Source organism: Pipistrellus hanaki (assembly GCF_964339955.1).
Source record: "Pipistrellus hanaki genome assembly, chromosome: 10".
NCBI lineage: Eukaryota > Metazoa > Chordata > Mammalia > Chiroptera > Vespertilionidae > Pipistrellus > Pipistrellus hanaki.
The window spans coordinates 8,714,904-8,741,797 of NC_140512.1; the positions used below are offsets into that span (position 1 = coordinate 8,714,904).

The 26,894-nt window shown below is 55.4% G+C and overlaps 1 protein-coding gene across 3 annotated transcripts in view; it reads right to left on the reverse strand.

Annotated features, from left to right (window-relative positions):
• Positions 1 to 2,975: 2,975 nt before the first annotated feature.
• NOD1 (nucleotide binding oligomerization domain containing 1) overlaps positions 2,976 to 26,894 on the reverse strand; it is a 33,800-nt gene continuing 9,881 nt past the window's right edge. Inside the window, exons 2-13 of one of the 3 annotated variants that reach the window (XR_014796132.1) lie at positions 26,050 to 26,361; positions 24,414 to 24,588; positions 21,257 to 23,090; positions 18,956 to 19,039; positions 17,679 to 17,762; positions 17,056 to 17,106; positions 16,380 to 16,463; positions 15,041 to 15,124; positions 14,273 to 14,356; positions 14,100 to 14,183; positions 9,899 to 9,982; positions 2,976 to 8,906 (exon numbers count right to left, since the gene is read on the reverse strand). Coding sequence is in view for 1 of the 3 variants with exons in the window: in XM_084896843.1 (XP_084752969.1) it covers positions 8,834 to 8,906; positions 9,899 to 9,982; positions 14,100 to 14,183; positions 14,273 to 14,356; positions 15,041 to 15,124; positions 16,380 to 16,463; positions 17,679 to 17,762; positions 18,956 to 19,039; positions 21,257 to 23,090; positions 24,414 to 24,588; positions 26,050 to 26,256 (2,877 nt within the window). In the remaining 2 variants the exon portion in view is untranslated. The remainder of the gene's footprint in view (positions 8,907 to 9,898; positions 9,983 to 14,099; positions 14,184 to 14,272; positions 14,357 to 15,040; positions 15,125 to 16,379; positions 16,464 to 17,055; positions 17,107 to 17,678; positions 17,763 to 18,955; positions 19,040 to 21,256; positions 23,091 to 24,413; positions 24,589 to 26,049; positions 26,362 to 26,894) is intronic. The other 2 variants (XR_014796133.1, XM_084896843.1) reach the window with 2 other exon arrangements.

The window sequence follows — 26,894 nt, forward strand, 5'->3', positions numbered from 1 at the left end:
ATGTGGCTCTGGGCCTTCATCCTTCAGCACCTTCACTTCTTCATCTGCACAATGGAGATGATTACAACCTTCCTCCTAGGGTAGTTGTGAGGATTAAATGAGAGAAAATATCTAAAGCCGTTCATTCAGAGACAGTCCAGTTTATAGGAAAGGTCATCCTGGTTTTCATTTCTTGTAAATTTCGGTTTTACTGAGGTTTAAATGACTATTTTATTCTTCAGTTACTCTTCGGACCTATGTAAATGCAAATGGAATGTTTACCAGTATCTCCTAAATTAGGTTTTGTAGGCGATTACCTATTTTTTTAGGCGATGCATACTAAAATACTACTGAGATAAAGTCAATGATATATATATCTTTTAAGTGCCATAACAAAAAGAAAAAATACATTGAAAATGTATAGTGAGAAAGGTAAATATAACAAAAAGCTAATAATCGTTAATATATGTAGGATATGAATGTTCATTGTGTTTTAAGTTTCTGTGCATTTGAAATACTTCATAAAAATTTCAGAGAGGATGGAAATCTTCATTTCTCTTAATCCCCTGTTCCTTTTCATTTTCCCCAAACTGGCACCCAAACCCTCTCTTCCCCCCCACTCCCCTTTTGCAGGGCCTCGAGTGAGGTGACAGCTCATTGTGGCTTTGACTTGCATTTCCCTGATTGGTGATCCTGAACACCTTTTCATGGGCGTATTGGCCTCTTCATCTTCCTGTGTGTCTTTGAGAAACGCTTGTTCAGGTCCTCTGTCCATTTTTAATCAGATCGTTAGGGATTTGTTCTCGGTTGTATGAGTCCTCTTTATAAGTTTTAGGTATGAATCTCTTACTGGATTTGACCGTGCAAACATCTCCCATTCAGTGGCTGGTTAAGACAGTGCAGGGGTCAGATGCGTTCAGAAGACCCAGCCACGTGCTGGAATTGCTCAGGACCGTGAGGGAGATGACAGGGGACAGAAGTTTCTCTGTGTGTGTCGGCCTGGAGGAGGTTTTGGTCAGCCAGCTCCTCTCCTGACATGTGAACTACCATCAGGGGCCGCCCCTCCGTCAGGCAGGGTCAGCCAGCTCCTCTCCTGACGTGAACTGCCCGTCAGGGGCCGCCCCTCCGGCAGGCAGCCGCGCTCATTCCGAGTCAGTTGGTTGTCCTAATAGCTCGCTGGGCTCAGTAGCGGTTTGTGGTGAGGCGGGCAGAGGCCCGGGTTCCGTTCAGAAGGGGAGTCTGGACATTCCCGGGCCTCTTGCAGGGGGGGTGGGGGCGGGGGAACCGGGAAGTGAGAAAGGGAAGTGGGGCAAGAGCAAAGGCGAATGTGGTCGCCTCAGGCTGTGCCCGGGCCCTGGTGCCAGGAGCCGGGCACACTCCAGGGAACTGGGACGTGGGCTAGGGCTTCAGCCAGCAGCACTGCAGCGCCCACTTCCCCTTTCGCCACGGCACGAGCCAGGTCCCTGCACACGGATCCCATTGTGTTCAGGCAGATGGAAGCGTGAGAGGCCGCGTGAGGAGGTTAAATGTGTGACCTTCACTGAGATTTATTTCATTAGAAGCTGAGCAGTGGGTGTGTAGAAAGTGGTCGGCCTTTAGGGTTACAGGAGCTGTCAAGTGTCTGCCTAGACCAGTGGTCGGCAAACTCATTAGTCAACAGAGCCAAATATCAACAGTACAGTGATGGGAATTTCTTCTGAGAGCCAAAATTTTTAAAATATATTTTATTGATCTTTCACAGAGAGAAAGAGAGAGCGATAGAGAGTTAGAAACATCGATGAGAGAATCATCGATCGGCTGCCTCTTGCACACCCCCTACTGGGGATGTGCCCACAACCAAGGTACATGCCCTTGACCGGAATCGAACCCGGGACCTTCCAGTCCGCAGGATGACGCTCTATTCACTGAGCCAAACCGGTCTCTGCAAGAGAGCCAAATTTTTACACTTAACCTTCTTCTAACATCACTTCTTTAAAATAGACTCGCCCAGGCCGTGGTATTTTGTGGAAGAGCCACACTCAAGAGCTGCAGTTTGCTGAGCACTGGCCTAGACTGAGCACTCTCAACAGGGCGATGTCACCCCTAAGGGAGTGGAAGTTGGTTCTTGGGGGACAGAAAAGAACTTGGTATTCAGTGGTTTGCGGCCTTCCAAAGATCCCAAGTACATCAAGTCCATAAACACACTTTGTCTGTGGTGTCAGAATGTCATGGTGGGAGCGGGAGGAGGGAAACGGTGTGAGAAAATCTTCCAGGGGCGGCGGTGAGCACAGGTGGAGCTGGATTCCAATGGCAGGGCCTCGTTCACCACCACCAAGGCCTCCTGGGGGAGGGGAGCGAAGTACGCGCCTCTCAGCAGCAGGAAGCCCTGCACGCTGCCTGTGGGCACCCCTGGGCCATCTGGAAGCGCTGGTGGCAGACGGGCACCCGTCACAGCTGCTCTGGCCCACGAGCTGCCGGCTCCACTGGACTCTGTCCACACGGGGCCGGTTCCTGGCCCCAGGGCGACAGCAGGGTGGAAGTCAGGGTTTCCGGAGTTGGCCCATCCCCCCTCCACCTTCCTGATTTGGTCTGTTTTGTTCTGTCCTCTCCTGCTGGCTCTCAGGACGCCCCTCTTTCCCTTCTGCTTCATGCAGAGCCATGGTGACGAGGGAAAGGAAGAAACACTAGGACCTGGGAGCCACCTGCTGCCATCAAAGAACTCAGTGCCCTTGGGCCACAGGGCTTCCGTGTGGAGAGCAGCTGGTGGAGTCAGATCGGGATGCACGTGGGCTCGGGCTTTCCTGATGCAGCTTCTGAACGGCTGGACGCGTGCCCGTGTCGGGGCTGCTTGGCTCTCAGCCCACAGGTGTTCAGCCTTGGCCATGGCCTCCGGTCTCCGGGCTGCTGAGAGTCGGGAGCTTGCGCTGTTTGAAAATAGCTGTGTTGTTGTTTGGGGGCGGGGAGGGGGGGAGGGAGAGGGGGTGCGGGAAGGATGGCCCGCCGGCCCTCTGCTCTCGCCTGGTCCCTAGTCCTCACTGAGGCAGTGCTGGAGGGAAAAGGAGCTGGAGGCAACCTGAGCTCCCATTGCTGGAGCCCTACCCCATGTGCTTTACATACACTCATCTACTTCGCACAACAGCCCTGCGAGGGGAGCTGCTGGTGTGGGCAGGAAACTCGGGCACAGCAAAGCTGAGTCACTTGTCCAAGGTCACGCCGCTTCTGGGAGCACTGGGGTTTGAACCCAGATCCTAGCACCCAAGAACGGTCTGTCACAGTGCTATTCTGGGTGCCCTGGGCCGGCCTCCCTGCTTACCGGTGTCTCTGAACTCAGACGAATGGGCTGGAGCAATGCAGTTGCTTTTAAAACCATGTGCTTTGGAGGGAGTCTTACCGAAATAAAACCCTCAGTCACCCTCCGTCACCAGTCCCGACTCCTCCGGGCCATGTGCGTGATGGGTCACTGCTGGGCGTGTGCTGCCCTCTTGTGATGAGAATCGCCCACTCTGACCTCCAGCTTTCCCTGTGCACCTACTGCTTTGGTCAGTCCGGTGCTGGGGGCTGGAGGGCCTATGGCCAGTGAGGAAGCCGCTGGCTCACTCGCCAGGAGCTCCTGTCCCTGCGACTCTCAGACAGCGAGGCCTGCACATGGGACTCTGGATCCTGTCGCTTTTAGCTCCTCGGACCTAGGCGTGAAGACCAGGCTACCCAGTGAACCCTAGGGCAGGGAGGTCATTGTTTCACCGCCCCAATGGCTAGGTTTACTAGGAATGGTGTGGCAGAAAGGTTATTGCTGAGTGAGCCGAAGGTCACACAGTCAGAACGGGCAAAGTAACACCAGCAGAAGGCCCATGTCCTCGTTCTTGCCCGTAACGTGTGTGACCGTGGGCGTGCTAGCACGTGTCCTCACTGGCCACACGAAGGGTTTTGTCATCTCAGACTTCGTCAACTTTCTAAGTTTGCCAAAATGTCTTCATTGAAGGGTTTTGCCTTTCTTTTGTTCCATTTTTTTAAAAATGTTTTTAGAGAAATAGCGATGTGAGAGTCAAACATCAGTTGGCTGCCTTCTGCATGACAGCCCACAGGGGGTCGAGCCAGAAGCCAGGGCAAGTGCTCTGACCAGGAATGGAACTGATAGCCTCTTGGTGCATGGGACAACGCACAACCAACTGAGCCACACCGGCCAGGACTTGTTCCATCTTTACATGCGTCCTGATCAGTATGACATGATGCCTATCCACACTCACTGGGTCTGTTTTCTTATTCATGAGATCAGTCCTTCTTCACGGGGTTGCTGAGAGGAAGTTGCCATCAGACCCAGTGTGAATGGGCTCGATTAGATTGGGTTTGTTTAGGCAAAGTAAGGGCACATCCATATATACGAATATTTTATTTATTTAATATATTTTTATTGATTTCAGAGAGGAAGGGAGAGGGAGAAACATAGATGAGAGAGAATCATTGATTGGCTGCCTCCTGCACCCCCGAACTGGGGATTGAGTCTGCAACCAGGGCATGTGCCCTTGGTTGGAATCGAACCCAGAACCCTTCAGTCCACAGGCTGACGCTCTATCCACTGATAGAGCCATACATATGTATACTTTTATATCAAGGAAACCTGATTTTGAAAACGCAGCTGACCTGTCTACTAAGTGGCTCTAGCACAGCATCAACCTTCAAAGAGATGCCAACTTGTGGGCCGTTCATCTTCCCTGCAGCCCAGCTGTAGTTACTGCCTGTGCCCTTCTGAGCTATGATCTGTGTGGGGAAGTGAGGGCTGAGAGTGGGGGTGGGGCAGCCTGAACACCATCCAGGGCAGTGGTCGCCAACCTTTCGGACCTTGGACCACTGGTTGGTGACCGCTGACCTAGGGCTAGCATGCCCAAGACGAATATTTTTGCGGCCCAGCCAACAGAATGGTGTGAGCAGTATTGACAGTTATGAAAGGAAATGGGTCTCCTGTCCAGATCCCAGAATTATTGACACTGACCTTGGTCAGTTTTGGAAGTAATCACTGCAAACAAGGTTTCCCCTGAAGTAGGAAAGATGGTGGCAGAGGAGAGAAGCCAAGTGTCAGGAAGAAACATTAATTTTGTCATCGCTCTTGTTCTTTTTATACTGCACTTCCCGAAATAAACCTACCTTTCTATGAGAATTGAAGCTTTTGATTTTTTTGTGGCCCACAAACTTAAACCTTGTTTATTTGGTCCGTGTTAGCCTTTGAGTTTGACATGCTTGATCTGAGGCGAGAGTCCAGGGCAGGAGTGTCGATCCTATTCAAAGGGACACTGCTGGCTTCCTTCTGTTCTCTCACTCCACCTGCTTCCAAACCACCTGCTTCACCCCTACACTGCATGGGCTCACAGGTTGGAAAAGAAGCCGGACACAACAGATAAACACTGCATGATCCCTGTATATAGGGGCATTAGAGTAGTCAAATCATAGAAAGAGAAAGTAGAGGGCTCGTTGCCAGGAACATGGGTGTGGGGATTCGGGGGAGAGGATGTGGCATTAATGAGGACAGAGTTTCGGTTTTGCAAGAACAAGAGAGTCCCGGAGCTGGGTGGTGGTGATCGTTGCGCTGCAGTGTGACTACATGTAATGCCATTGAACTGCACTAAAAATGGGTAGGATGGCAAATTCTATGTTATATATTTTACCACAGTAAAAACAAAGAAGGCAAAACCCGGGAAGATGACATGCAAAAAGTAAAATACTGTGTTAGTATAATGTTATCACAAGTTTAAATTTTTATTTCCATATTGTGATATTGCTTTTATAGTTAAAAAATAAAGCACTGAGACAAAAAATAATGAAAGAAATTTGAGATATTTTGATATTTGTTATTCTCCAAGAAAGTACCCAAGTTGTCATGGGAAAAACCAGAAACTTGTTTAGCATCCTGGCACTTACTTTATAATTTACTATTGTTTATTTATTTATTTTTTTTAAGTTACAGATCATCAGGGGCCCATGACTGTTTCAGTGCTTAGTGCCACTAAAGGTTCTAAGCTGATCGTAGGTGCAGCTGATGCAGTTTTAAGGCTGAGAGAATGGTGCTGGGATGGCCCTGGGCCCTGCAGCTCTGCCCATCTGCGGGGTCACTTGATCCAGGGCCTCCTCACGAGTGAATTCCACTTTTATTAAAATTCCTATCCATGTGCCGGGATAATGGTCATGGCTTTGCCTTCCAGCTCCACAACAAGGTTGGTTGGTTGGTGGTTGTTTGAGTAATTACTGAAGTAGATGAGTGCCAACTGCTCCTTCCCAGTTCAGGAGCTGGAAATGCCTGGCAAAGGCTCCTGGGCCGGCTTCGTGTGCTGGGGCTGGCTCCCCGCGGTGCCAGGAAGACATGGGCCCGCCTCCAGTTCAGTGAGTGATGCGTACATGGCAGGGCTCTTTGGTAACAATGATGGAAACTAATGCCTGTGCTTTTCACTGACAAAGCTAGGCTGTTGCAGGAAGCTCAGTGTTGAATATTTTTTGGACTTGACTTTGAGACCTTCCAGCCCTATGTTTGACCTTGTTGAGAAGTTCCCTAAACCTAAGAGATGTGGACAACCTGTGGGTTCTACTGTGAGCGGAAAAGAGAAACATCGGTTTGATAATAATCAGCGCGTGTTGAGCAGCGGCCGCGCCATCTGTGTGTGACTGCTTTCCTTGAATCAGCTGTTTCATCCTCAACCCACCCTGCCAGTCGGGGCTCTCCATTCCCTTTTCAAGGCGGAGATGAGATTCCAGTCAGCCTCACTCAGGACCAGCCCGACGCCGCCCGGTAAGTTCACAGTCAGCAGGCACGAGCCAGACATGCACGTCTGAAACGTGGGAGCTGTGGCTTCTTTCCTGTGGAAAGAAGGAATTGTATCCGAGTTTTCGGAATTCTTTTTTCTTTTCCTTTCCCATTTTCCATTGTGTCTGTCTTGCCTAGGAAAGTCCCCACGTCTCTGCCCAGCAAGTTAAGGTCCTGAGTCTACTTTTGTGAGAGAAAAAACCTGTCATTCCTCACCTAGAAGACCAAGGTATTTCCAAATGGAACGTAAGCCAACAGCATGTAGATTTTGAGTCTCTAAAAGCCGTCACTTGTGGTCGTTTCCGAATAAATTTTAGACTCAAAAGTTGAGAGCGAGGGGTGTAATCCAGTACTAGTGTGTCGGCTAAGAAATGTGGCTCTCTGGCTCTGTGCCTCCGCCGTGGTGCTTTTGGCATAGCTGTGCCGATTCTCTGGTAGAGGAGGATTGCTGCCTCAGGGTGACTGTAGGTGAATGTGCAGATCTGGGGGAAGAGGTGAGGTGGGTAGGAACTGCCAAACAGCGCCTATGGGAATGGCCACCACGCGGCTGGTGACTGCACAGAATTTCCCCCGCAGCCCAGGCACCGGTAGAACTGCACCCTTCCCAACAGGCTGCCGAGGACACAAAGGTGCTGCTTCCCCTTCCCCTCTCGTGTCCGACCCCTCAGCTCAGTACCTCTGGGTCCTCCACTCAGCCCAAGGGCCGAGGAACAGAGTGGACATTGGGCCTGGCCTGCCAGGACCTCTCTTGGCACAGCGGGGAGGCCTTGAGATTTGGTCCAAGCCAGCATGCCCTGGCCCCCGCCCCTGCCTCAGTCATTCCTTCCCAGCAGCCACTGTCTGGACTTGGTGGTGGACAGAGAGGCCTGTGAAAGACCAGAATGAAGACGCCTCTGACAGCACCAGGCTCTCCCCACGGTCACCCAGGGCCCCGCCCAGTGCACTGGAGGTGCCAGTGTGGGGATCAGGAAACTGTGCTCACCAGATCCAGTCCCTAGGGCATCCCGGACTCAGGCAACCAGAAACAATGTGTTCAGTATTTATTTTTATTAACAAACGAACTGGCAAAAGGGCAGGTCGTCTGGTCCCATCTCCACCCTCCCCCGTTAGCACCCAACGTGCTAACGGATCCTCAGAGCTGCCTGACTCTTGGCTCCAACTCCGTCACCCTCACAATTCCTCAGGCCGGAGACCTGAGGCGGGCAGGGGAGAGGGGCTCTGTGGGTGCCAGGACACAAGGGTAAGCCACGCCTGTTCCTTGGGGCGGACAGTCTTCCTGGCGCAGAGCAGCTCTGCCTCAGCGGGAGTCTCTGGAGGCCAGCCTCACCGTGGGAAAGCCGGATCGCCCTCGCGCTCAGCTAGAGCAGCCAGTGGTCTTGGTTGGCAGGGAGGCCCCAGGATGAAAAAGCCTGTGCCGAGCCGAAACCCGTTTGGCTCAGTGGATAGAGGTCCCGGGTTCGATTCCGGTCAAGGGCATGTACATTGGTTGCGGGCACATCCCCAGTGGGGGGTGTGCAAGAGGCAGCTGGTCGATGCATCTCTCTCATCGACGTTTCTAACTCTCTATCCCTCTCAATTCCTCTCTGTGTAAAAGCAATAAAAATATATGTAAAAAAAAAGAAAAGAAAAAGCCTGTGCCAAGTCTTCTCCTTGGCACTCACTGCCACCCCACACGGGGCACCCCTCAGAGCTGCAGCTGCGAAGTGGGAGGGACAGCATCACATTGCAGGCAAAACACTTCTTGTTCACGGAGCATCTCTGCACCGTGTCCTCGGCGGCTCGGTGAGGGGAGCATCGACATCCCGCTCCCCCAGCCGCCAGGGCTGGCGTCGTATGAGCTCAGCCATTCCTCTGGATGCGGTTTCCATGATCGTGGGCACTCGGGACCGTCTCTGCATGTATGCTTTCAGTAACAATATGGCTCACAAAGCCCACGCTTCTCCGTGAAACTGCCCGTCAGAGCATCTGTGAAGGCCCTGGGCTCCCGGCAGGCCCCAAGCAAGATGCCACCTAAGACGGGTGACCGCAGAGCGGCTGCTGCTGCCAGCGCCCCTCCAGGGCCAGAGCCTCGGACAGGAAGGCGTTCTCTCAGGAAAGGACCAGCCGCTTCTCACCCTCAAAGCCTCTGACCTCCTCGGGCTTGAACAAGTTCCCATTTAGGCTGTTGGAGAAAGAGAAGATGATGGTCAGAGTAAAATGCCAATCTGATCACACCCCCTTTGCTGCACACCCTTCAGTGACTTCCCACAGCTTTTAGGATAAACACCCAACGATGTCACGGGACACACACGCCTTTTGTGGTCCAGTTTCCCCGTCCTCGGCCCCCGTTGACCCTCTCGCTCACTGTCTGAGCCCCGAGGCGCACCGCTCCTTGACATCATGCTCCTTCCTGCCTCCGGGCTTTTGCATATGCTGTTCCGCCTGCCTGGACACTTTCCCTCCCACTCCGCCGGCTGACTCCTCATCTTTTATGGCTGGCTTCCCGTGCCACTGCCTTAGACCGTCCCGGGTCCTCACCTGTGGTAGGTCCCCTTCCTAGCTTTCCCCTTTGTAGCACTCACCACGATTTAGTTAAATAATTACTTGAGTGATTTTTAAAAATAATTTTTAATGTTTTTATTGATTTCAGAGAGAGGAGGGAAGAGATGGAAACATCAATGGTGAGAGAGAGTCATTGATTGGCTGCCTCCTGCATGCCCCACACTGGGGATCAAGCCTTCAACCTGGGCATGTGCCCTGACTGGGAATCCATCCTCGACCTCCTGGTTCATGGGTCACTGCTCGACCACTGAGCCACACCGGCTGGGTTTGAATGTGTTTTTTTCACTGTGCCACCCTCACTAGATGATAAACCTACGAGGGCAGCTCCATTCCCTTCGCCACTGGATTGTCAGTGCCAACACAAGCACTCGGTTATTCAGCAAACGAACGAAGAGCAGCGCCAGTTCCTGGGGACACAGCGGTGACAGGACGCCGGCCCTCCCTCACAGACAGCCTCACGGGAAGCTGCTGCATGCAGTGTGGGATTGGACTGGTTTCTAGGGACGGCTCACGGCGCTGGGAATAGATGGAACTGCCCTCCAGGGTACCTGGCACGCAGCCAGTGGTGCTGAGCACACACTGCCATCAGCACGAGGGGTGGGCGGGTCTTACCAAATCTCCATGATGCCGGTGTTCTTCTCTAAGGCGTCTGCCAGCCGGGCAACCCCCTTGGCTGTGATCTGGTTCTGGATAAGCCTGGAAGAAGGATGTGTTGTTGGTGTCAGGCACACGACACCAGATCAACCCTGCCCCCTTCGCCGGGGTACCTGACAGGATGGAGGGGGAAGATGGGGCCGGGGAGAACTGAATCCTCATGACCTTTAACCTGGGTAAGATCACCTACATCCAATCCAGCCTTTGGAATGCTTGATTTCTCTATTTTTTCTTCCCCAGTGAGCATCATACACCCGTGCGTTCCCACAGAGACAGCTTAACGGGTGAGCATATATGTGTGTGTGTGCTTGGCCCAGCTCCCTGCAGAGGAGCCCAATCAGGAATGTCTGGAGACCACACAGCCTCTCAGACGCACACCGGGGAGTGGGCAGGCAGGCCTCCTTCCAGGTGGTGAGGGGAAGGCAGGGCAGTTTTCAAAGCTGAAGTAGCAACCAGCTGGCCATTCTCTTCTTTGGGGGGAACAACGGCTTCAGGAGGGGGCCATGCCCTCCCCGCCCTGAGAGGGCGAGAGGAGCAACAGTCCTGATGCCCCTCGGGGTCTCGTGGGGAAGCAGTGATAACGGGGCCTCGAGGAGCAACCCCGTTTCATTGGGCAGCAGCGATCGGGATGGAGCAGTGGGTGCAGGCCGCCGGGAGCCTGGCTGTCCCTGAAACGCCCCCCTGGGCAGCTCCCTCCGCAGCAGTGTGTCTGCCTTCACCACGGGCTCTCCCCTCACTCCTGGCCATCTGCAGTGAGGCTACTACCGAACTGGACCCTGGGACCTCCTGGGCTTTGACCCAAGCAGGCAGCCTTACCAAAGTGTGAAAGGGCCAACCCCTTAAAGAGGCGGCAGATCACAGCGGTTCAACTCCCCACTCCCCAGCGATGGGTCCTTGAAGAAATACACAGGCTCTCTGTGCCTCAGGTGCCTGATCTGTAAAATGGGAGCAACTGAGAGCATCTTCCTACCCGCAGGGTGTGAGGTTTGAATGGGACGACATGTTTGAAGCCGTTCTCGCAGTCCGTGCCGCGGTGCCCAGGGGAGGGGCGCCCGTGTTGCCATCACTGCCCACGCACGCAGGACAGTGACAGCAGCCTGCAGCTGGGACCCAGTGCTCCAGCCCCCTCTCCTCAAGGCTGGACCTCAGACCCCATGCAGAGGTGATGACCTTCTAACACGCATGACTGCATGTCACTTGACATGCTTGCCAAAAGCAGAACTAGCACCTGGCCGTGGGCACGGAGTTCTGCGTTCAGTCCAACTGTGTTCAGCTCAGCTCTGCCGCTTTCCAGTGACTTCCTTCGCGGCAGCCACCCCTGGCCTTGCGGGGGGCTCAGGCACACGCCCTCCAGGCTGCCCCCACCCGGGCCCGTAGAGCTGAGCTGGCGCGAAGCAGCCCAGGCTCCCTCTCCAGGCCCAGCCAGCTCGCTCCCCCCGGGGGGGCTGGCCTGGCCTCGGGAAGCGCATAAGAGGAAATCTACCGGCCAGGAAAAAGAAAGGAAACCAACCAATCAGTCAAATTATATAAAAAGCACAGTCTGGCTGTTTCCACTGAAACTGACACGGCGATCTAAAATTCGTAAGGAAATGCAAGGGGCCCAGGATGGCCAAGACCCAGGTTGTCCTCAAGACAACCTTGAGGACAAAGAACATGGCTAGAGGACTCCCAATTCCCGAGCTCAGCACTTCCCAGGAAGGGGCACTGACCAACCAGCACAGCGCTGCTGGCACAGGGCGAACACGGGCATCCGTGGACTAGACGAGAAAGCCCAGAAATAACCCGAGAAACGCTACTCTGGTGGTCAACTGACTTTCAGCAAAAGTGCCAGGGCCGTGGGAAAGGGGAAGATGGTTTTTTCAGCGAGTGGTGCTGGGACAACCAGGGGCGAGAGAGCCAAGCTGCACCCCGTTGTCTCGTTCCACACGCAAACATCAACCTGCCCGGATGGAAGACCAAGACAAAAGCAAAACCACAACACTTCAGAGAGTGGCGAGAGGTGAACCTCTGGGGCCTGCATCTTAGAAAGATACCTACAGCACAAGCAGCCAAAGGGGAAACAGACAGACCGGACTTCCCCAAATTCAAAGCTGCTGCGCTTCAGAGGTCGCCCTCCATCCAGAAAGTGAAAAGCCAGAGCAGCGCTGGGTCTCGTCCCGTCTGCGGCCATCGCAGAAGCGCCCGCGGTCAAAGGGAAGTTCCATCTCTGTGGCTCCTGACCGGCGCCGGCTCCTTCCCACGTTCCCGTCACCCTCTTCCCAGGAGCTGAGGCAGAGATGCGGAGTTCAGCCCACACCGGCCCGAAGGGCTGATGAAGTTCAGGCGTGCGGGGACACTGCGAAGGGCCACACAGTGGCAGGAAGTGCAGGGCTCCAGGAAGGAATACGTGGTCTCCGTTGGAGGAGGCGGCGGGAGGGAGCTAACGTTGCGCCTGTTCACATGGGCATCCCCAGCACAGCCGCCAGCACTCCACTAACGCTGGACAGAGACCACAGGGAGATCCCCACACAAACAGCCACATCGCACCACAAAGGAAGGGATAAGGGCAAATACACGGGAGAAACTATTTTGTTTTAAATACATTTTTACTGATTTCAGAAAGGGAGAGGGAGAGAGAGATAGAAACATCAATGATGAGAGAGAATCACTGATCAGCTGCCTCCTTGCACACCCCACACTGGAGATTGAGTTCACAACCGGGGCAGGTACCCTTGACCAGAATCGAACCCAGTGCATTTCGGTCCACAGGCCAATGCTCTATCCACTGAGCCAAACCAGCTAGGGCACAGGGAAGAAACTATTGAGATGATACAGGAATACAACTTCCATTAAAAACAAAAAAGTGAGAAACCCCACAGAGGAAATATTTGCAAATCCTATCTATACTAATAAAAGCATAATATGCTAATCAGACCAGATGGCAGAACAGCAGAACCACCAGCCGGACAACCTTCCCGGATGAAGCCGGGGCTTCGAGGGCTGAGCCCCTTGCGTGAATTTCGTGCACCAGGCCTCTAATATCTAACAAATGTCTGGTACCCAGAATATATCAAGAACTCTTACAACTCGGCGATAAGAAAGGCAAATAATCCAATTTAAAAACGGGTAAAGGATTTAGAGACATTTCTCCAAAGAAGATATATCAACGGCCAACAGCAACATGAAAAGACACCCACCACTGTTGGTCATCAATGAAATGAAGATCGAAACCACAACGAGACACCACTTCACACCCACTAGGAGGGCAAGATTCAGAAAGACGGACAATGACAAGGGTTGGAGAGAACTTGGAGAAAGGGGAACCCTCCTGCGTTGCTGATGGGAATGCAAAGTAGAGCAATGCCTTGGAAAACAGTCTGGCAATTCCTCACACATTCACAGTGATCACGTGACCCAGCAGTTCCATTCCTAAGTGGACACCCAAGAGAAATGAAGATGCACGATCACACACAGGCATGCACATGAATGTTCACAGCAGCATTGTTCATGATAGTGAAAAAGGAGAAGCAACCCAGATGTTCGCCAGCTCACGAACGGACATAGAAAATGTGGAAGAACCATACAATGGAATGTCGCCCCTCCGTAAAAAGCACGGATATGTGCTAAAATGTAGGTGAACCCTGAAAACGTGCACTACGAAAGAACACAGAGACAAAAGGTCACATGCTGTGATTCACGTCTACGAAATGCCCAGAACAGGCAAAGCGGAGTAGTGGTTGCGGGACCAGCAGGGGAGGGGAAGGCTGGGGAATGAGTGTCTAATCATACAGGTATTGGGGGTAGGGAGGTGGGTGGGTAAAACTGTCCTAGAATTAGATAGTAGTGATGATTGCACAACCTTGAGAAATATTGCAGTGGTGAATCAAAAGGGTGAATTGTATGGCATACGCAGTTTAAATCCGTGGTCGGCTCGCGAGCCACATGCGGCTCTTTGGCCCCTTGAGTGTGGCTCTTCCACAAAGTACCACGACCTGGGCAAGTATTTTGAAGAAGTGGAGTTAGGAAAAGTTTTAAGTTTAAAAAATTTGGCTCTCAAAAGATATTTCAATAGTTGTACTGTTGATATGTGGCTCTGTGGACTAATGAGTTTGCCGACCACTGGTTTTAATCAAACGTTTTCAAAAGCAGCCCAGTGTGGAATCCCAGGGTTCTGAGTTACCATAAATGCTTCAACGTCTGGTTGACTTTCAGCATCTCTGCCATGCTGTCTGCCACTTCATCGTCGAGTGCGTTCTGGGTGAGCCTGGAGAGGAAGGGGGCGGTGACTCGGAGGGTCTGTCTGGGGCACCTTCCTAAGGGATTCTCAGCCTTGCGGAGGGATCTGGGAATTACCAGAATATTCTCAGCGACGTGTTCCAGTGCAAGGCCTGCGCGAGGCTCTTTCCTCCTCCTGTCGAAATGCCGTTGGCAGCCAGACTGGGAGGAAGACACGTGAGGGGATCATTGCAGGAGGCGTTGGCTTCCGCAGCCCGAACAGCCCGGAGACTGGCTGGAGGCCCAGCTGCCTGGAGACAGGAAGCCTCACCGGCAGCCACCAGGCGCTGCAGCTCCAGGGCACAGGCTCAGCGCGGGAGGTCAGGTGGAGACAGCGGGCACGGTCTGCCCTCCCAGAGCAGGGACTGCCACTGCCCCACCGTCTCAGACTCATTCCAGGGGCAGGAAGAACACCAGTGGTGGGAACACTGAGGCTCTGAGGTTTGGCCAGAAGGACAAGGGGTCCCTCTGTCCAGCACCCGCCTTGAGAATGGGGAAGGGCAGGAATCCGCTGCCCAGTGCCCCTCTCAGTGTATCTGGACTTAAGAATCCCTCCCGCCCCCTCGGGGCAAGGGGACATGGCCGAGGGGCTGGCAGTATCCTCTGCCTAGGCCTGGGGGTGGTTATATGGGTGGGTGCCTGTGTAAGAGCACCGAGCTGAACACAGAGCCGTGGACTTGACTCACTTAATGTAATGTCTCCTGTATGTCCACAGAAACGTTTAAAAAGAAACACACACACCTTTCTCATTAGGAAAGCCAGCCGCCCTCCTCCCTTTGGCTCCTCCCCTGCCACCCAGGGACAGGCTGGCCCCTGGAGTCCATGGGGTCAGACAACAGCGGTTACCTGAGGTTGACCAAGCTGGGATGGTTCCTCAGAGCCTCTGCGAAGGCCTGTGCTCCTTCATCGCCGATCTGATTGCCCCACATCCTGAGGGCAGAGGCGAGACAGTGAAGGGAGCGCCCGCTCCCCCTGGCCTGCTGGTGGGGCCACAGCGGGCTGTCCACTCGCAGGTGGGCGTTGCTGCTCCATCCCTGGAACTGTGGCCTGGAGGCAATTCTTAACGCCAACCCGTAGTGAGCTGTCATCCCGTAGTGAACTGTTATTCCCTAGTGAGCTGTCATCCCGTAGTGAACTGTCATCCCTTAGTGAGCTGTCAGCCCCTAGTGAGCTGTCATTCCCTAGTGAGCCGTCATCCTATAGTGAGCTGTCACCCCCTAGTGAGCTGTCATCCCTTAGTGAGCCGTCATCCCCTAGTGAGCCGTCACCCCCTAGTGAGCCGTCATCCCTAGTGAGCCGTCATCCCCCTAGTGAGCCGTCATCCCCTAGTGAGCCGTCAGCCCCTAGTGAGCCGTCAGCCCCTAGTGAACTGTCATCCCCTAGTGAGCCGTCACCCCCTAGTGAGCCGTCATCCCCCTAGTGAGCCGTCATCCCCTAGTGAGCCGTCAGCCCCTAGTGAGCCGTCAGCCCCTAGTGAACTGTCATCCCCTAGTGAGCCGTCACCCCCTAGTGAGCCGTCATCCCCTTAGTGAGCCGTCATCCCCTAGTGAGCCGTCACCCCCTAGTGAGCCGTCAGCCCCTAGTGAACTGTCATCCCCTAGTGAGCCGTCACACCCTAGTGAGCTGTCATCCCCTAGTGAGCCGTCACCCCCTAGTGAGCCGTCAGCCCCTAGTGAGCCGTCAGCCCCTAGTGAACTGTCATCCCCTAGTGAGCCGTCACCCCCTAGTGAGCCGTCAGCCCCTAGTGAGCCGTCAGCCCCTAGTGAGCCGTCAGCCCCTAGTGAGCCGTCAGCCCCTAGTGAACTGTCATCCCCTAGTGAACTGTCATCCCCTAGTGAGCCGTCACCCCCTAGTGAGCCGTCACCCCCTAGTGAGCCGTCATCCCTAGTGAGCCGTCACCCCCTAGTGAGCCATCAGCCCACTGTGAGCTGTCAGCCCAGTAGTGAGCTGTCATCTTTTAGGGACCTATCAGCCCTGCAGTGAGCTGCTTGGGGTTTCAGAGTCAAAAGGATAAAGAGCATCTCCTGGGCAGAAGCCAGTGGGGCCCCGAGCGCCCGGTGAAAGCTCCTGTGCCTCCCACGGCTTGCCCAGCGGCCTGTGGTGTGTTCGGAGCAAGAAGAGCGGCAGGTGCTCACGGAGAGACCAGGCTGTTGGTCTCTCCACGTGTGCAGTTGTCCATACTCACCCGATCTCCAGGATGGATTTGCTGTTCTTCACAGCCAGGGCAAGACACTTGCCTCCCTCGCTGGTTATCTGGTTTTTCCCCAGTCTGCAGAGAGAGAGTTGAGCCCGCGTCTGCCTCCTGCTGGGAGGGGACTCGGTCACCCTCATCCCAGCACAGAGCCCCTCTGGGCCCTCTCGGGGGCGTGGCCTTTCTCTGGGACCCACACTCCCACTCGGAAGGACCCGAAGGCCAGAGGAGACCAGTCAGGATTCCACTCCAGGTGATGGTAACCCCCTGCAGAAGCTCGGCGACCGGAGCGGCCCCTGGGGTTAAGTGACCTCTGAGTGTCACTCGTGTCCGTCAGCAGAGTGAGGAGGTGCTGGCTGCAGCCGCGAATGGTCAAGGTGAGTGCCCTCCTCCAGGCCTGCTGCTCTGCCACCGGGTAAGGCAAGCTCCCCCTTGCAGCCAAATGGGTGCCCTGGTCTGAATGTGTGTGTCCTCCCCAAGGTCATGTTCCACAATCCCCACCCCCAGGGTGATGGCATGAGGAGGTGGGGCCTTTGGGAGGTGCGTAGGTCATGAGGATGGAGCCCTCAGGATTGGGGTGAGTGGCTTATAAAAGAGGCCCCTCTCCCCCTTTTCCACCAGGTGAGCACACAGCGAGGCCTCATCTATGGACATGAAATCGGGCCCTCACCAGACACGTAATCTGCCAACACTTTGGTCTTGGACTCCCCAGCCTCCAGAACTGTAAGAAATGAATTTCAGGTGTTTATAAGCAGCCTACCTTATGGTATTTTGTAACAGAAGCCTGAAGGCTAGGCTGGTGTGGTTCAGGAGGTCACGGTTCAATTCCCGGTCAGGGCACATGTCCGGGTTGTGGGCTCGATCCCACGTGTGGGGCGTGCAGGAGGCAGCCAGTCAATGATTCTCTCTCATCACTGATGTTTCCATCTTTCTCTCTCTCTCCCTTCCTCTCTGGAATCAATTTTTTTTTTAAGTAGATATATAGAGATGTAAACATATAGATATACTTATAGGAAAGCCCGAAAGGGGAAAAGGACCTCCAAAAAGGGTGATAGCTGGGGCCTTTCTTCCCGTCATTAATTGATGTCATTAAAATGCCAAGCTATCCAGCCACCAACTCCGAGCCTCACCCCCAGTTAATAAATCCTGCACGTGGCCAGTTCACCTTCCACGCACAGGCCTCCTGACTCGCCAGTAAGGCCCCCGGGCAAGCAGAAGGCGGCTTTGGGGGGAGAGTTTTCACGGTGATGTTTGTCTGTCTGCATGGAGAGCCGCCCCGCCCGCCCCACTTACTTCAGGTGCGTGAGGCCTGTGCACTCTTCCACGATCCTGGCGACGTAGCCGGCTCCGACGTCCGTGATCTGGTTGTTGTACAAGCTTCGGGAGAAAGCACAGGCAGAGAGCGTGGTGAGTCACGACGTCATCTAAAGGAGCCCAGCTTTAAACACTGAGTGTGTGCCGTCTGGGTTGAAAGAAAGAAAGGGCACGTGGGGAGCCGAATTTGGGGCTCTGGGGCCCCACAGGCTGGGTTCAGAGCCGCTCTGCCACGTTCCCGCTGTACGGCCAGCGGCAAGTTCCTTACCGCCTCCATGCCTGTTTCTCCGTCTGTAATACTGGGGTGAGAAGGAACCCCGACAGAGCTGTCATAAGGACTGTGTGAGGTCATTGCATAAGCGCTCGATGAGTGACAGGTGATGGACATTTTTAGATGAAGATGCTGATGAGCATCTTGATGGGGACATTTCAGAGTACTGGGCCTCTTCAGTGTCTGCCTTTCAGTCATTTTGCCACTTGATACCAATTCAGCAGATCGCCCCGAGAAGTGGGCAGTGGGGACTGTACGATGCACAGAGCTCCGAGCTGAAAGGGGCCTCGCGCCTGTGCTCCCACGTCCTCGCTGCTCAGCGTAGGGAACCGAGGCCCGAAGCAGCTGATTAAAATCAATTATAAAAACAGCGGCCGTGGGGCTGGCTGTGCGGGCCCACAGTCTCCCATCTCAAGCTCCAAAATTCCAGACTCCGAAAACCCAGTTTTTTCTCGCAACCTGGGCAACTGGTATGGAGCTGCTCATGGTTCTCATCCTGTCTTGAATAGTCATACGTTTGGCTGCGGAAATATGAAAGTATTTAAAAAGGGGGTCCCGCCATGTCAGCGCTACTCAGCATGTGCGCTGGGTTCTGACCTGTGTCTTGCCCCCAGGGTTCTGGCCGAGGGGTCACGCGCCCAGCGCGGTGAAGTCTGATGAACAAACAGTATTCTGTTTAGAAAAGGAGCCCTCGCTACCTTCTCATTGCATCCCCCGGCCACCACGCATAACGCCACTCGCCTATATCACCAGGATCATAAGATACAAGCGGGGAGACTGAGGCCCAGCGTGATTGCCCGACTTGCTCCAAGAGTGGGCAGCTGGCTGGACCCAAAGCAGAACCAGGACTCCTGCTTCCCTGTCCGGTGCTCTTCCTGTGCCCGTGGCCATCAGTCCCAACCACCTGATCACACGGGAATGGCCATCTCCTGCTGCTCTGTCCTTTTACTGAGTAGCCAGCCCAGGGATCTTGGGAAATACGTACCCTAAATACGTCAGAATCTTGTACTTGATCAGCTCTTCATAAAGCACCTTGACCCCGCTATCCGTGACCTGGTTCACGCTGAGTCTGAAACAAAACAGCAGAGAGAGTGACCCATCTGAGCAGCTGCTCACTCGGAGGGGGCATTCACTCCACCGGGATGCAGAAGCCTCCAGGTCCCGGCCTTCCCCGTCCGAGAGGACGGCCGGAACAGCCGGTCACACAGCCCCCACCGCGCCTGGTCATGGTGGGGCCGACAGACACACCCAGAGCCAGCCCATCGGCTAGCCTGCAGCTCAGCCCGGATTCAACTCAAGGACAAGAGGGGACGCAGGAAGGCCACGTGCGGACAGCCCCCTCTGATATCCTGCATTTGGGCGCAGCCTCCGTGAGAAGGAGCCAATATGTAAACAAGTGGTTTTGGCTGTGTTCCAGCAACACTTCACCTACAGACACAAGCCAAACTGGGCCGCAAGTTGACCTTTTTAATCCCCTACTGGGGATGTGCCAGCAACCACCGTACATGCCCTTGACCGGAATCGAACTTGGGACCTTTCAATCCGCAGGCGGACACTCTATCCCTTGAGCCAAACCGGTTTCGGAGGCCTCTAGTCTTTAAATAATCAAACAGGAAGCTAATCAAGAGTCAACAATAAGAGTCATTGTTCTTTACTGAGATCTCTGGAAGCTCAGGGCTGCTGGCTTTGATCATGGCAAACAACTAATGCTAACTTGCAAAAACTCTGCCTTTTATTTGTTTATTGTCTTTGAATTTATCGGGGTGTGTTAAGAGGGTTAAGTTAGGTCATTTGTAATGACTTCACCCACTCTCAATGAATGCTGATTGATCTTACAGTTGACCTTTGAACAACAGGGGTTTGAGCTGTGTGGGTCCAATTATATGTGGATTGTTTTCAATCAATATATTGAAAAAATTGGGGCATTTATGAAAATTTGAAAAAATTCACAAACGTTATAGCCTAGAAATACTGAAAAAAAAATTAAGAGAAAGATATATAATGAGTGCATAAAATATATGTATTTTCTCTTCCTTATGACTTTAGTAACATTTTCTTTTCTCTAGCTTACTTTAAGAATACAGTGTATAATACATGTAACACACAACATGTACAGGGGTGAGCAAAAGTAGGTTTACTGTTATTTGTATGAAAAATAATACAATAATTAATAAATAGTAATACAATTATAAACTGTTTTGTATATTCACTATTGTAAACCTACTTCTGCCACACGCTGTATTGATCAATTGTTTATGTTCGTGTGAGGCTGCTAGGCAATGGAAGGCTTTTAATAAGTGTTTGGGGAGCCAAAAGTTATATGTGGTCCTAGCTGGTTTGGCTCAGTGGATAGAGCATCGACCTGTGGACTGAAGGGTCCCAGGTTCGATCCCAGCCAAGGGCACATGCCTGGGTTGTGGGCTCGATCCCGGTTGGGTGTGTGTGCAGGAGGCAATCAATCATTGATGTTTCTCTCTCCCTCCCTTCCTCTCTGAAATGAACAAAAAATGTCTATATAAAAAAAGTTATATGTGGATTTTTGGCTTCAGGGGGTCAGCATCCCTAACCCCTGCGTTGTTCAAGGGTCTACTGTACTGCAGTTGCTAGGATATGAGCATCTCCTTTTCCCGATGAGGACCCTGAGGTTCAGAGATCAAGCAGCTTGTTCAAGGACACCCACCGTTGTGGGTCTGCCTGACTTCAAAGCTTTGTTCCTTGACCAATGTCACCCCAATCAATTTAATTAATAACAATAATAATAATAATAATAATAAAAGCTTTGTTCCTTGACCAATTCACCTCAGTCTAATTAATAATAATAATAATAATAATAATAACAGTAATAAAAGCTTTGTTCCTTGACTAATGTCACCCCAATCAATTTAATAATGATAAAAATAATAATAATTTTTTAAAAAGTTTTGTTCCTTGCTCTCAGCCACCCTGAGATAGAGAAGGTCTGGAAGTTCCAAGACCAGTGATGGTGACTCGCAGGGTAATCCGGGAGACCCCACTCCGTGATGCTAGTCCTGGTGTCGCCCAGCCCGGCCAACCCGGCCCACCAGCGCCCCCTGTGCCCGGCCCACCAGCGCCCCCGGGGCCCGGCCCACCAGCGCCCCCGGGGCCCGGCCCACCAGCGCCCCCTGTGCCCGGCCCACCAGCGCCCCCGGGGCCCGGCCCACCAGCGCCCCTGGGGCCCGGCCCACCAGCGCCCCCTGTGCGCGGCCCACCAGCGCCCCCGGGGCCCGGCCCACCAGCGCCCCCGGGGCCTGGCGGGCGGCCTCACCTGACGACCGTGAGGCAGCTGAAGCAGGGCTGCAGCTCCCGCACGCCGTAGTCATTGAGGTTGTTGTTGTCCAGGTCGAGGGCCAGCCGCTTGCGGAAGTGGTGCAGCACGAAGGCCAGGGCGCTGCAGTCGGCCGAGCAGGCGTTGCAGTAGGTCAGTTTGAGGTAGTTGGCGCAGATGCCCTTGGCCGCCAGCTGCCCCACCTTCTCGCTCTGCGTCTCGTAGATGCAGCGCAGCATCCAGATGAAGGTGGGCATGGCCTGCACCTGGCTGAAGCCGCCGGAGCGCGTGCGGGGCAGGCTGCGCAGGTGGGCCCGCAGGCTGGCGCACAGGTGCGCCCACAGCGCCCGGCGCTTCCTCCGCAGGGCGGCGGCCGGCACCAGGTGGCCCAGGAGCTTCTGCTTGGCCTTGGACAGCAGCCCGCACAGGAAGAGGTTGGTGAACTGGAAGTGGTCCTTGTTCTGGAAGGGGTCGTGCCCCGCCGGGCGGCGGGCCCCCAGGCACGGGAAGGGGAGCAGGTGGGGCGGGCAGGCCGCCGTCACCACCGCATCCTCCGGGGGCGCCCACTCCTGGAAGAACTGGAGCAGCGCCCGCGTGCCCGCCCTGGCGTCCACCACGAGGGAGAAGGCGGTGAAGAAGGCCTGCAGGGTGGTGTGGAAGAACTCGTAGGACTGCCCGTCCTCCCCCAGGCCCGGCTCGGGCACGGCCCGCAGGAAGCCCAGCTGCAGGTCGGCCTCGGGCAGGGCGCAGGCCTGCACCTCCTCGGGGCTGAACGCGAACAGGCCCCTCTCCATGCCCCCGCGGGCCAGCCGGCCCAGCGCGCCCAGGGTGGCGCGGCCGGCGCACAGGGCCTCCGTCTGGCTGCGCGTGTTCCTCTGCACCAGGCTGGTGGGCTGCGTCCGGTTGAGGTGGGCCTCGGTGGCCAGCAGGAACACGTCGGTCAGCGTCACGGTGCAGGCGGGCAGCTCGGGGGCGCCGCCGTCGCAGGCGCCGCGGTGGAAGTGGCGGAAGCAGCGGAAGATGATCCAGCAGAAGAGGGGCACGGCGCACAGGCTGCAGAGGTTGGGGCTGGCCTCCAGCTGGTCCAGCAGGCGGGCCCGCGCGGCCGGCTCGGGGAACATCCGCCCGGCGTAGGCCCGCAGGTGGCCGCGGGAGAAGCCCCGCAGCTGCACCTTCTTGCGCAGGAGCTGGCGCGGGATCTCCACGCCCGTGCGGGCCGTGAGCAGCTTGGTGGCGCCCCGGAGCAGCGCCCCGCTGAGCAGGTTGGCCAGCAGCACCAGCGGGTGGGCCGGCTCCCAGGGCGACGAGGCGTCGGGCGCGCGGCTCAGGTCGAAGTCCGAGTGCAGCTCGTCCAGGCCGTCGAAGGTGAAGAGGGCGGCCTGGGGGAAGCGCAGCAGGAAGGCGAACACCTCCTCGGGGTCCCGCTCCGGGTAGCAGCAGTGCTTGAAGAGCAGGTCCTGCAGGCTCAGCGCCGCGCCCGCCCCGAAGCAGCTGAAGGTGCGGCAGCGGAAGTGGAAGGAGAACTTGAGCCGCGGGTCCAGCCGGCCGGCGGCCCACAGGCCCTGCAGCCGCTGCAGCAGCATGGACTTGCCCACGCCCGCGTCGCCCCAGACGAAGATGGTCTCGCCCTGCTCGTTGAGGACGCCCGCGGCGGGGTCCAGGAGGCGGGCCGGGCTGTCCAGGCTGCCCAGGCTCTCGTTGCTGAAGCCGACCAGCTCCATGATGGTGTCCGTGTACACCTCCTCCAGCAGCACCTCCTCCTTCTGCGAGTAGCACAGGATGAACTTGGAGTCGCGGCCCAGCTGGTGTCGCAGCTTCTGGATGTACAAGCTCACTGGAGGGGGGTGGGGGAAGGGGTGGTGAGAGGACCCGGGAAAGGTGGAGACAGAGAGAGAGAGAGAGAGAGAGAGAGAAGCAGAGACCAAACAATCAACCAGGGTGGCTGCAGGAGAAATCAGCACACAGGTAATCCCACAGCCTGACCCTGAGGCCCTGAGGACACTGAGGAGCCAGAGCTCCAGGATCTGCAGGTCGTCGGCCCTGACGGCTCTGCCCGACCTCAGACCTGGCCAGCCAGAGGGTGACGGCTCCATCGGGCCCAGAGTCTGGGACAGGCCCTCCCCTCCCCACCACCGTCCTCTGCACAAGTGGTCATGACAACTCCAGCTGGAAACCGAAGCTCCCTCACCTTCCAGGGCCAGGCCCCGGAGCCCTGTTTGACTAGCTGGAGCCAGACCCCGTCGAAACCCGTGTGTTGAGAAACTGCCCTGACCTTCCTATGGCTTATGTGCTGCTCTGGAAGCCACACGCAGCCTCACAAAACCACGTGCCACGGCTTTCGGTGATGGAATGAGCACTGGATGTTACTCTGGATGACAAAGGAGCTGCGTCTCCTCCGACTCACCCCCCGTGGGTACACGAAGGTGAAACCAGCCTTCTACCCGAGGAGGAGCACACAGCCCTGTTCCCGGGGGAGACCTGGGCAGCACCGACGTGTAGCAGGTGCTCCAGGTGACCCCTCTGCCTGCCCCAGGGGCGAGGACGCAGTGACGTGTTTACATGGGCGCCACGCTCTCAGCAAACCAGAGCTCGGAAACGGGGCTCACACCGGAAGGGAGGCGGGCCTTTCCCGCACTCCAAGGTGTCCAGGCCCTGGCATTGAGCACACTAACCCTGGCACACGAACACCTGTTGCCTAAGGGGGCGCCACGGTGCTTTGCAAATAAGCACTGGCAGTCAAGGGTGACAAGAGAATACGTTGCCTAGAGTCACACCTGGAAAGATTTTTTAAAAGAAAAAAAAGAAATGCAACCTTGAACTTGTGCAGCTGAGAACAGGAAGTGAGCAGGAGGTCAGAACAGAGGCGTTCCCAAGGGCCCCTACACAGAGCAGACCCCCTGCGTGTGGCCACTTCCATGACAGCCCCTGGGCAGGGACAGCTCTCCTCTGCTGTAAGGAGCACAGCACCTGGGCAGGAAGTCAGGGCTGGCCGTGGTGGACCAGCTTCCTGTCCTCTTGAGCCTACTCCCTACAGCCTTTCCCGGCCCAGGCTGTGTGCTTGGTGTCTGCAGTCCACCCCACACACACACACACACACATACACACACACACACACACACACACACACACACACACACCCTGCCCCGCGGACTCCTACCTGGGTCAGTGTTGACCACGGTCTTGCTCTGGATGAGCGGGGACGGGGAGAAGCCGACCTCCAGCAGCCAGGGCCCGAGGTCCACGAAGGCATCGGCGAGCCGCTGGAGCACGTGGAGGAGGAACTCGGACACCTCCTCGCCCTTGCTCTGCACCAGGTCCAGGATCTTGCGGACCTGGTGGTGGCACCAGCACGAGGGCGTGAGCGTGGCACCAGGGGTGCGCTCCCACGGGCACGGCCCACACCACAGGCCCCCCGGCTCTGACTGCAGCCCGGGGCTGGACCAGCCAGCCAGCCTGCCAGCCAGCCAGCGGAGATGCTATGCACCGAAGGCCTAGAATCTGTGGCCTGGGCCACCTTAGCTGGAGAGAAAGCCACGCAGCTCCACAAAACCACGAGGCTCCCCTGGGCCTAAAAGTAAGGGTAGACTCACAGCGGGACTGTGCCAACCTCTGGGATGTGCTCGGTGTCCCCTTTTCTCTCTTAAACTAACACCACTGTGCTCTCTAGGAATGAGTCTCAGGGGAGAGAGCCAGCCCTTTGACATATGTGGGCACCGGGCCACCCAGCCAGGGGACAGTCAACCCCCATGTAAGTTGTACTGTGAGAAAGGCTTTGTATGTTATTAAAAACCAAGGGGGCAAGTTACAAGGGTGAGCCCCTGCGCCTCCCCAGAAACCCTTCAGGTCTCTTCCGAGGGCAGCAGGCTCCCGTGCACACAGGGCTGTCACTCTCCGCGCAGGGAGGAGTGTGGGGTCTTGCCAGTTTTATTTTTCAGATGACACAAGGCTGGGTGGAACGAAGGGCTGCTCAGACCTCCCGCCGTGGCGTGGGGAGAATTCTTTATGGTGGGCCCGGCTTCGAATGCAGCCGTTCCCGGACGGGAGGGCCACGCTCAGAGTCTAAGCAGTGAGCAGCTCCCCGGCGTTTAAAGTCCCTGATCAGGGGTGGGGAATGGCCCACCCACAGGCCAAACGAGGCCCACGAAATCATTAGGTCCGGCCCTGCCAAGGCCCTAGGGGCGCGTTAATTCAATGTGTGCCCGCAGAGAGCAGGCTGATTTTTCCGTTGATGATTCTGTATCACCAGCCAGCGAAGGACGCTGTAACTATCCAAGGGGCCGTTGGCAGAAAAGAGCTTCCCCACCCCCTGCAACACCCCGGCCGGTGCTTTCTGCTTGTTTTCTCTCCTCTCCCTCCTCCTCATCTAAAGTCAAGTTAAGAATGGGCTGGTGGGGGGAGAGATCAACCAAAGGACTTGTATGCGTGCGTGCATATACGCCTAATCAATGGACACGACAACGGGGGTGGGGGCATGAATGGGAGGTGGGAGGTAATGGGGGAATAAAGACACATATGCAATACCTTAATCAATAAAGAAATTAAAAAAAAAAAAAGAATGGGCTGGTGGGGGGCCAGTGTGCATGGCGAGGAGAGAGGGATGAGCGGTTGCATGCAACAGAAACACAGAGGAACAACACGTGATTGTGTAATAAGCCCATCACGCAAGCCTTTATATTCTAGAAATGGCTGTGGTGGCCAATTCTGCCCAATGTACACGGCATCCTGCCAAGGCCACCTCCCTTCCCTCCCTCCTTCCCTCCTTCCCTCCGTCCCCCGTCTCCCGTCCCTGGCACCTTGTCGGGCTGCGTGGGGCAGGCGCCCACGATCTCGGCGTCTTCGGCCGAGAAGTAGTCATTCTCCAGGAGGTTGTCCACCAGACACTGAATGTTGCGGATGTGCGTGACCAGCAGCTCACGGTTGGTTTTCAACAGCTTCACGTGGGAGCGAGAAGGCTGTGGCGGCGGGACCGTGCCCATCTCCCCGAGGCCCCGCTTCTCCATGGCTACAGCGGCGAGTGGCTCCGGGTCCCAGGTTCATCCTGGCTGCACGTGTCTTCCTGGCGGCGGACGATCGGGACCCAGGGCCCCTGCCTCTCCACGCGGCCCCTGGAGAGACGAAGGCGGTCACCGAGAAGGCCTGGGCCAAGGGGTCCGCCCCCCCTCCGGTCCCGGACCGTGTCCACCCACACAGCGGCCGGAGGCCACCGGAGCAAACATCCCCATGGACACGCGTCTGCCGGGGGCGGGTGCCACTGCTAAGGTGGGTGACCGGAGGTAAACAGACCTTTTTGTTTGCTTGTCTTAGCAAAACTTGTAAATAATGGTTTTTATTTTAAAGTGTGCCTCAATCCCAGACGAGAACAGAGATGAGAAAGGATATGGTTTTCCATAAAAAGGCGAACTGGGACTGGGAGCCTCTCCGATACCGTAACCCGTCGGTTCCCACGTGTGTTGCATGTTACATGTATTACGTACTGTGTTCTTACGAAGTGAGAGGAAGGAAAGCACTGTTAGGAAAATCGTAAGGAAGAGAAGACTCGCTGACAGTATTTCCTGCCTATAAGTGGACCAGCGCAGTTCAAGCCCATGCTGTTCCGGGGCCGATGGTTCCTGCCTTTTTGGTACCTTTCCCATCGCCG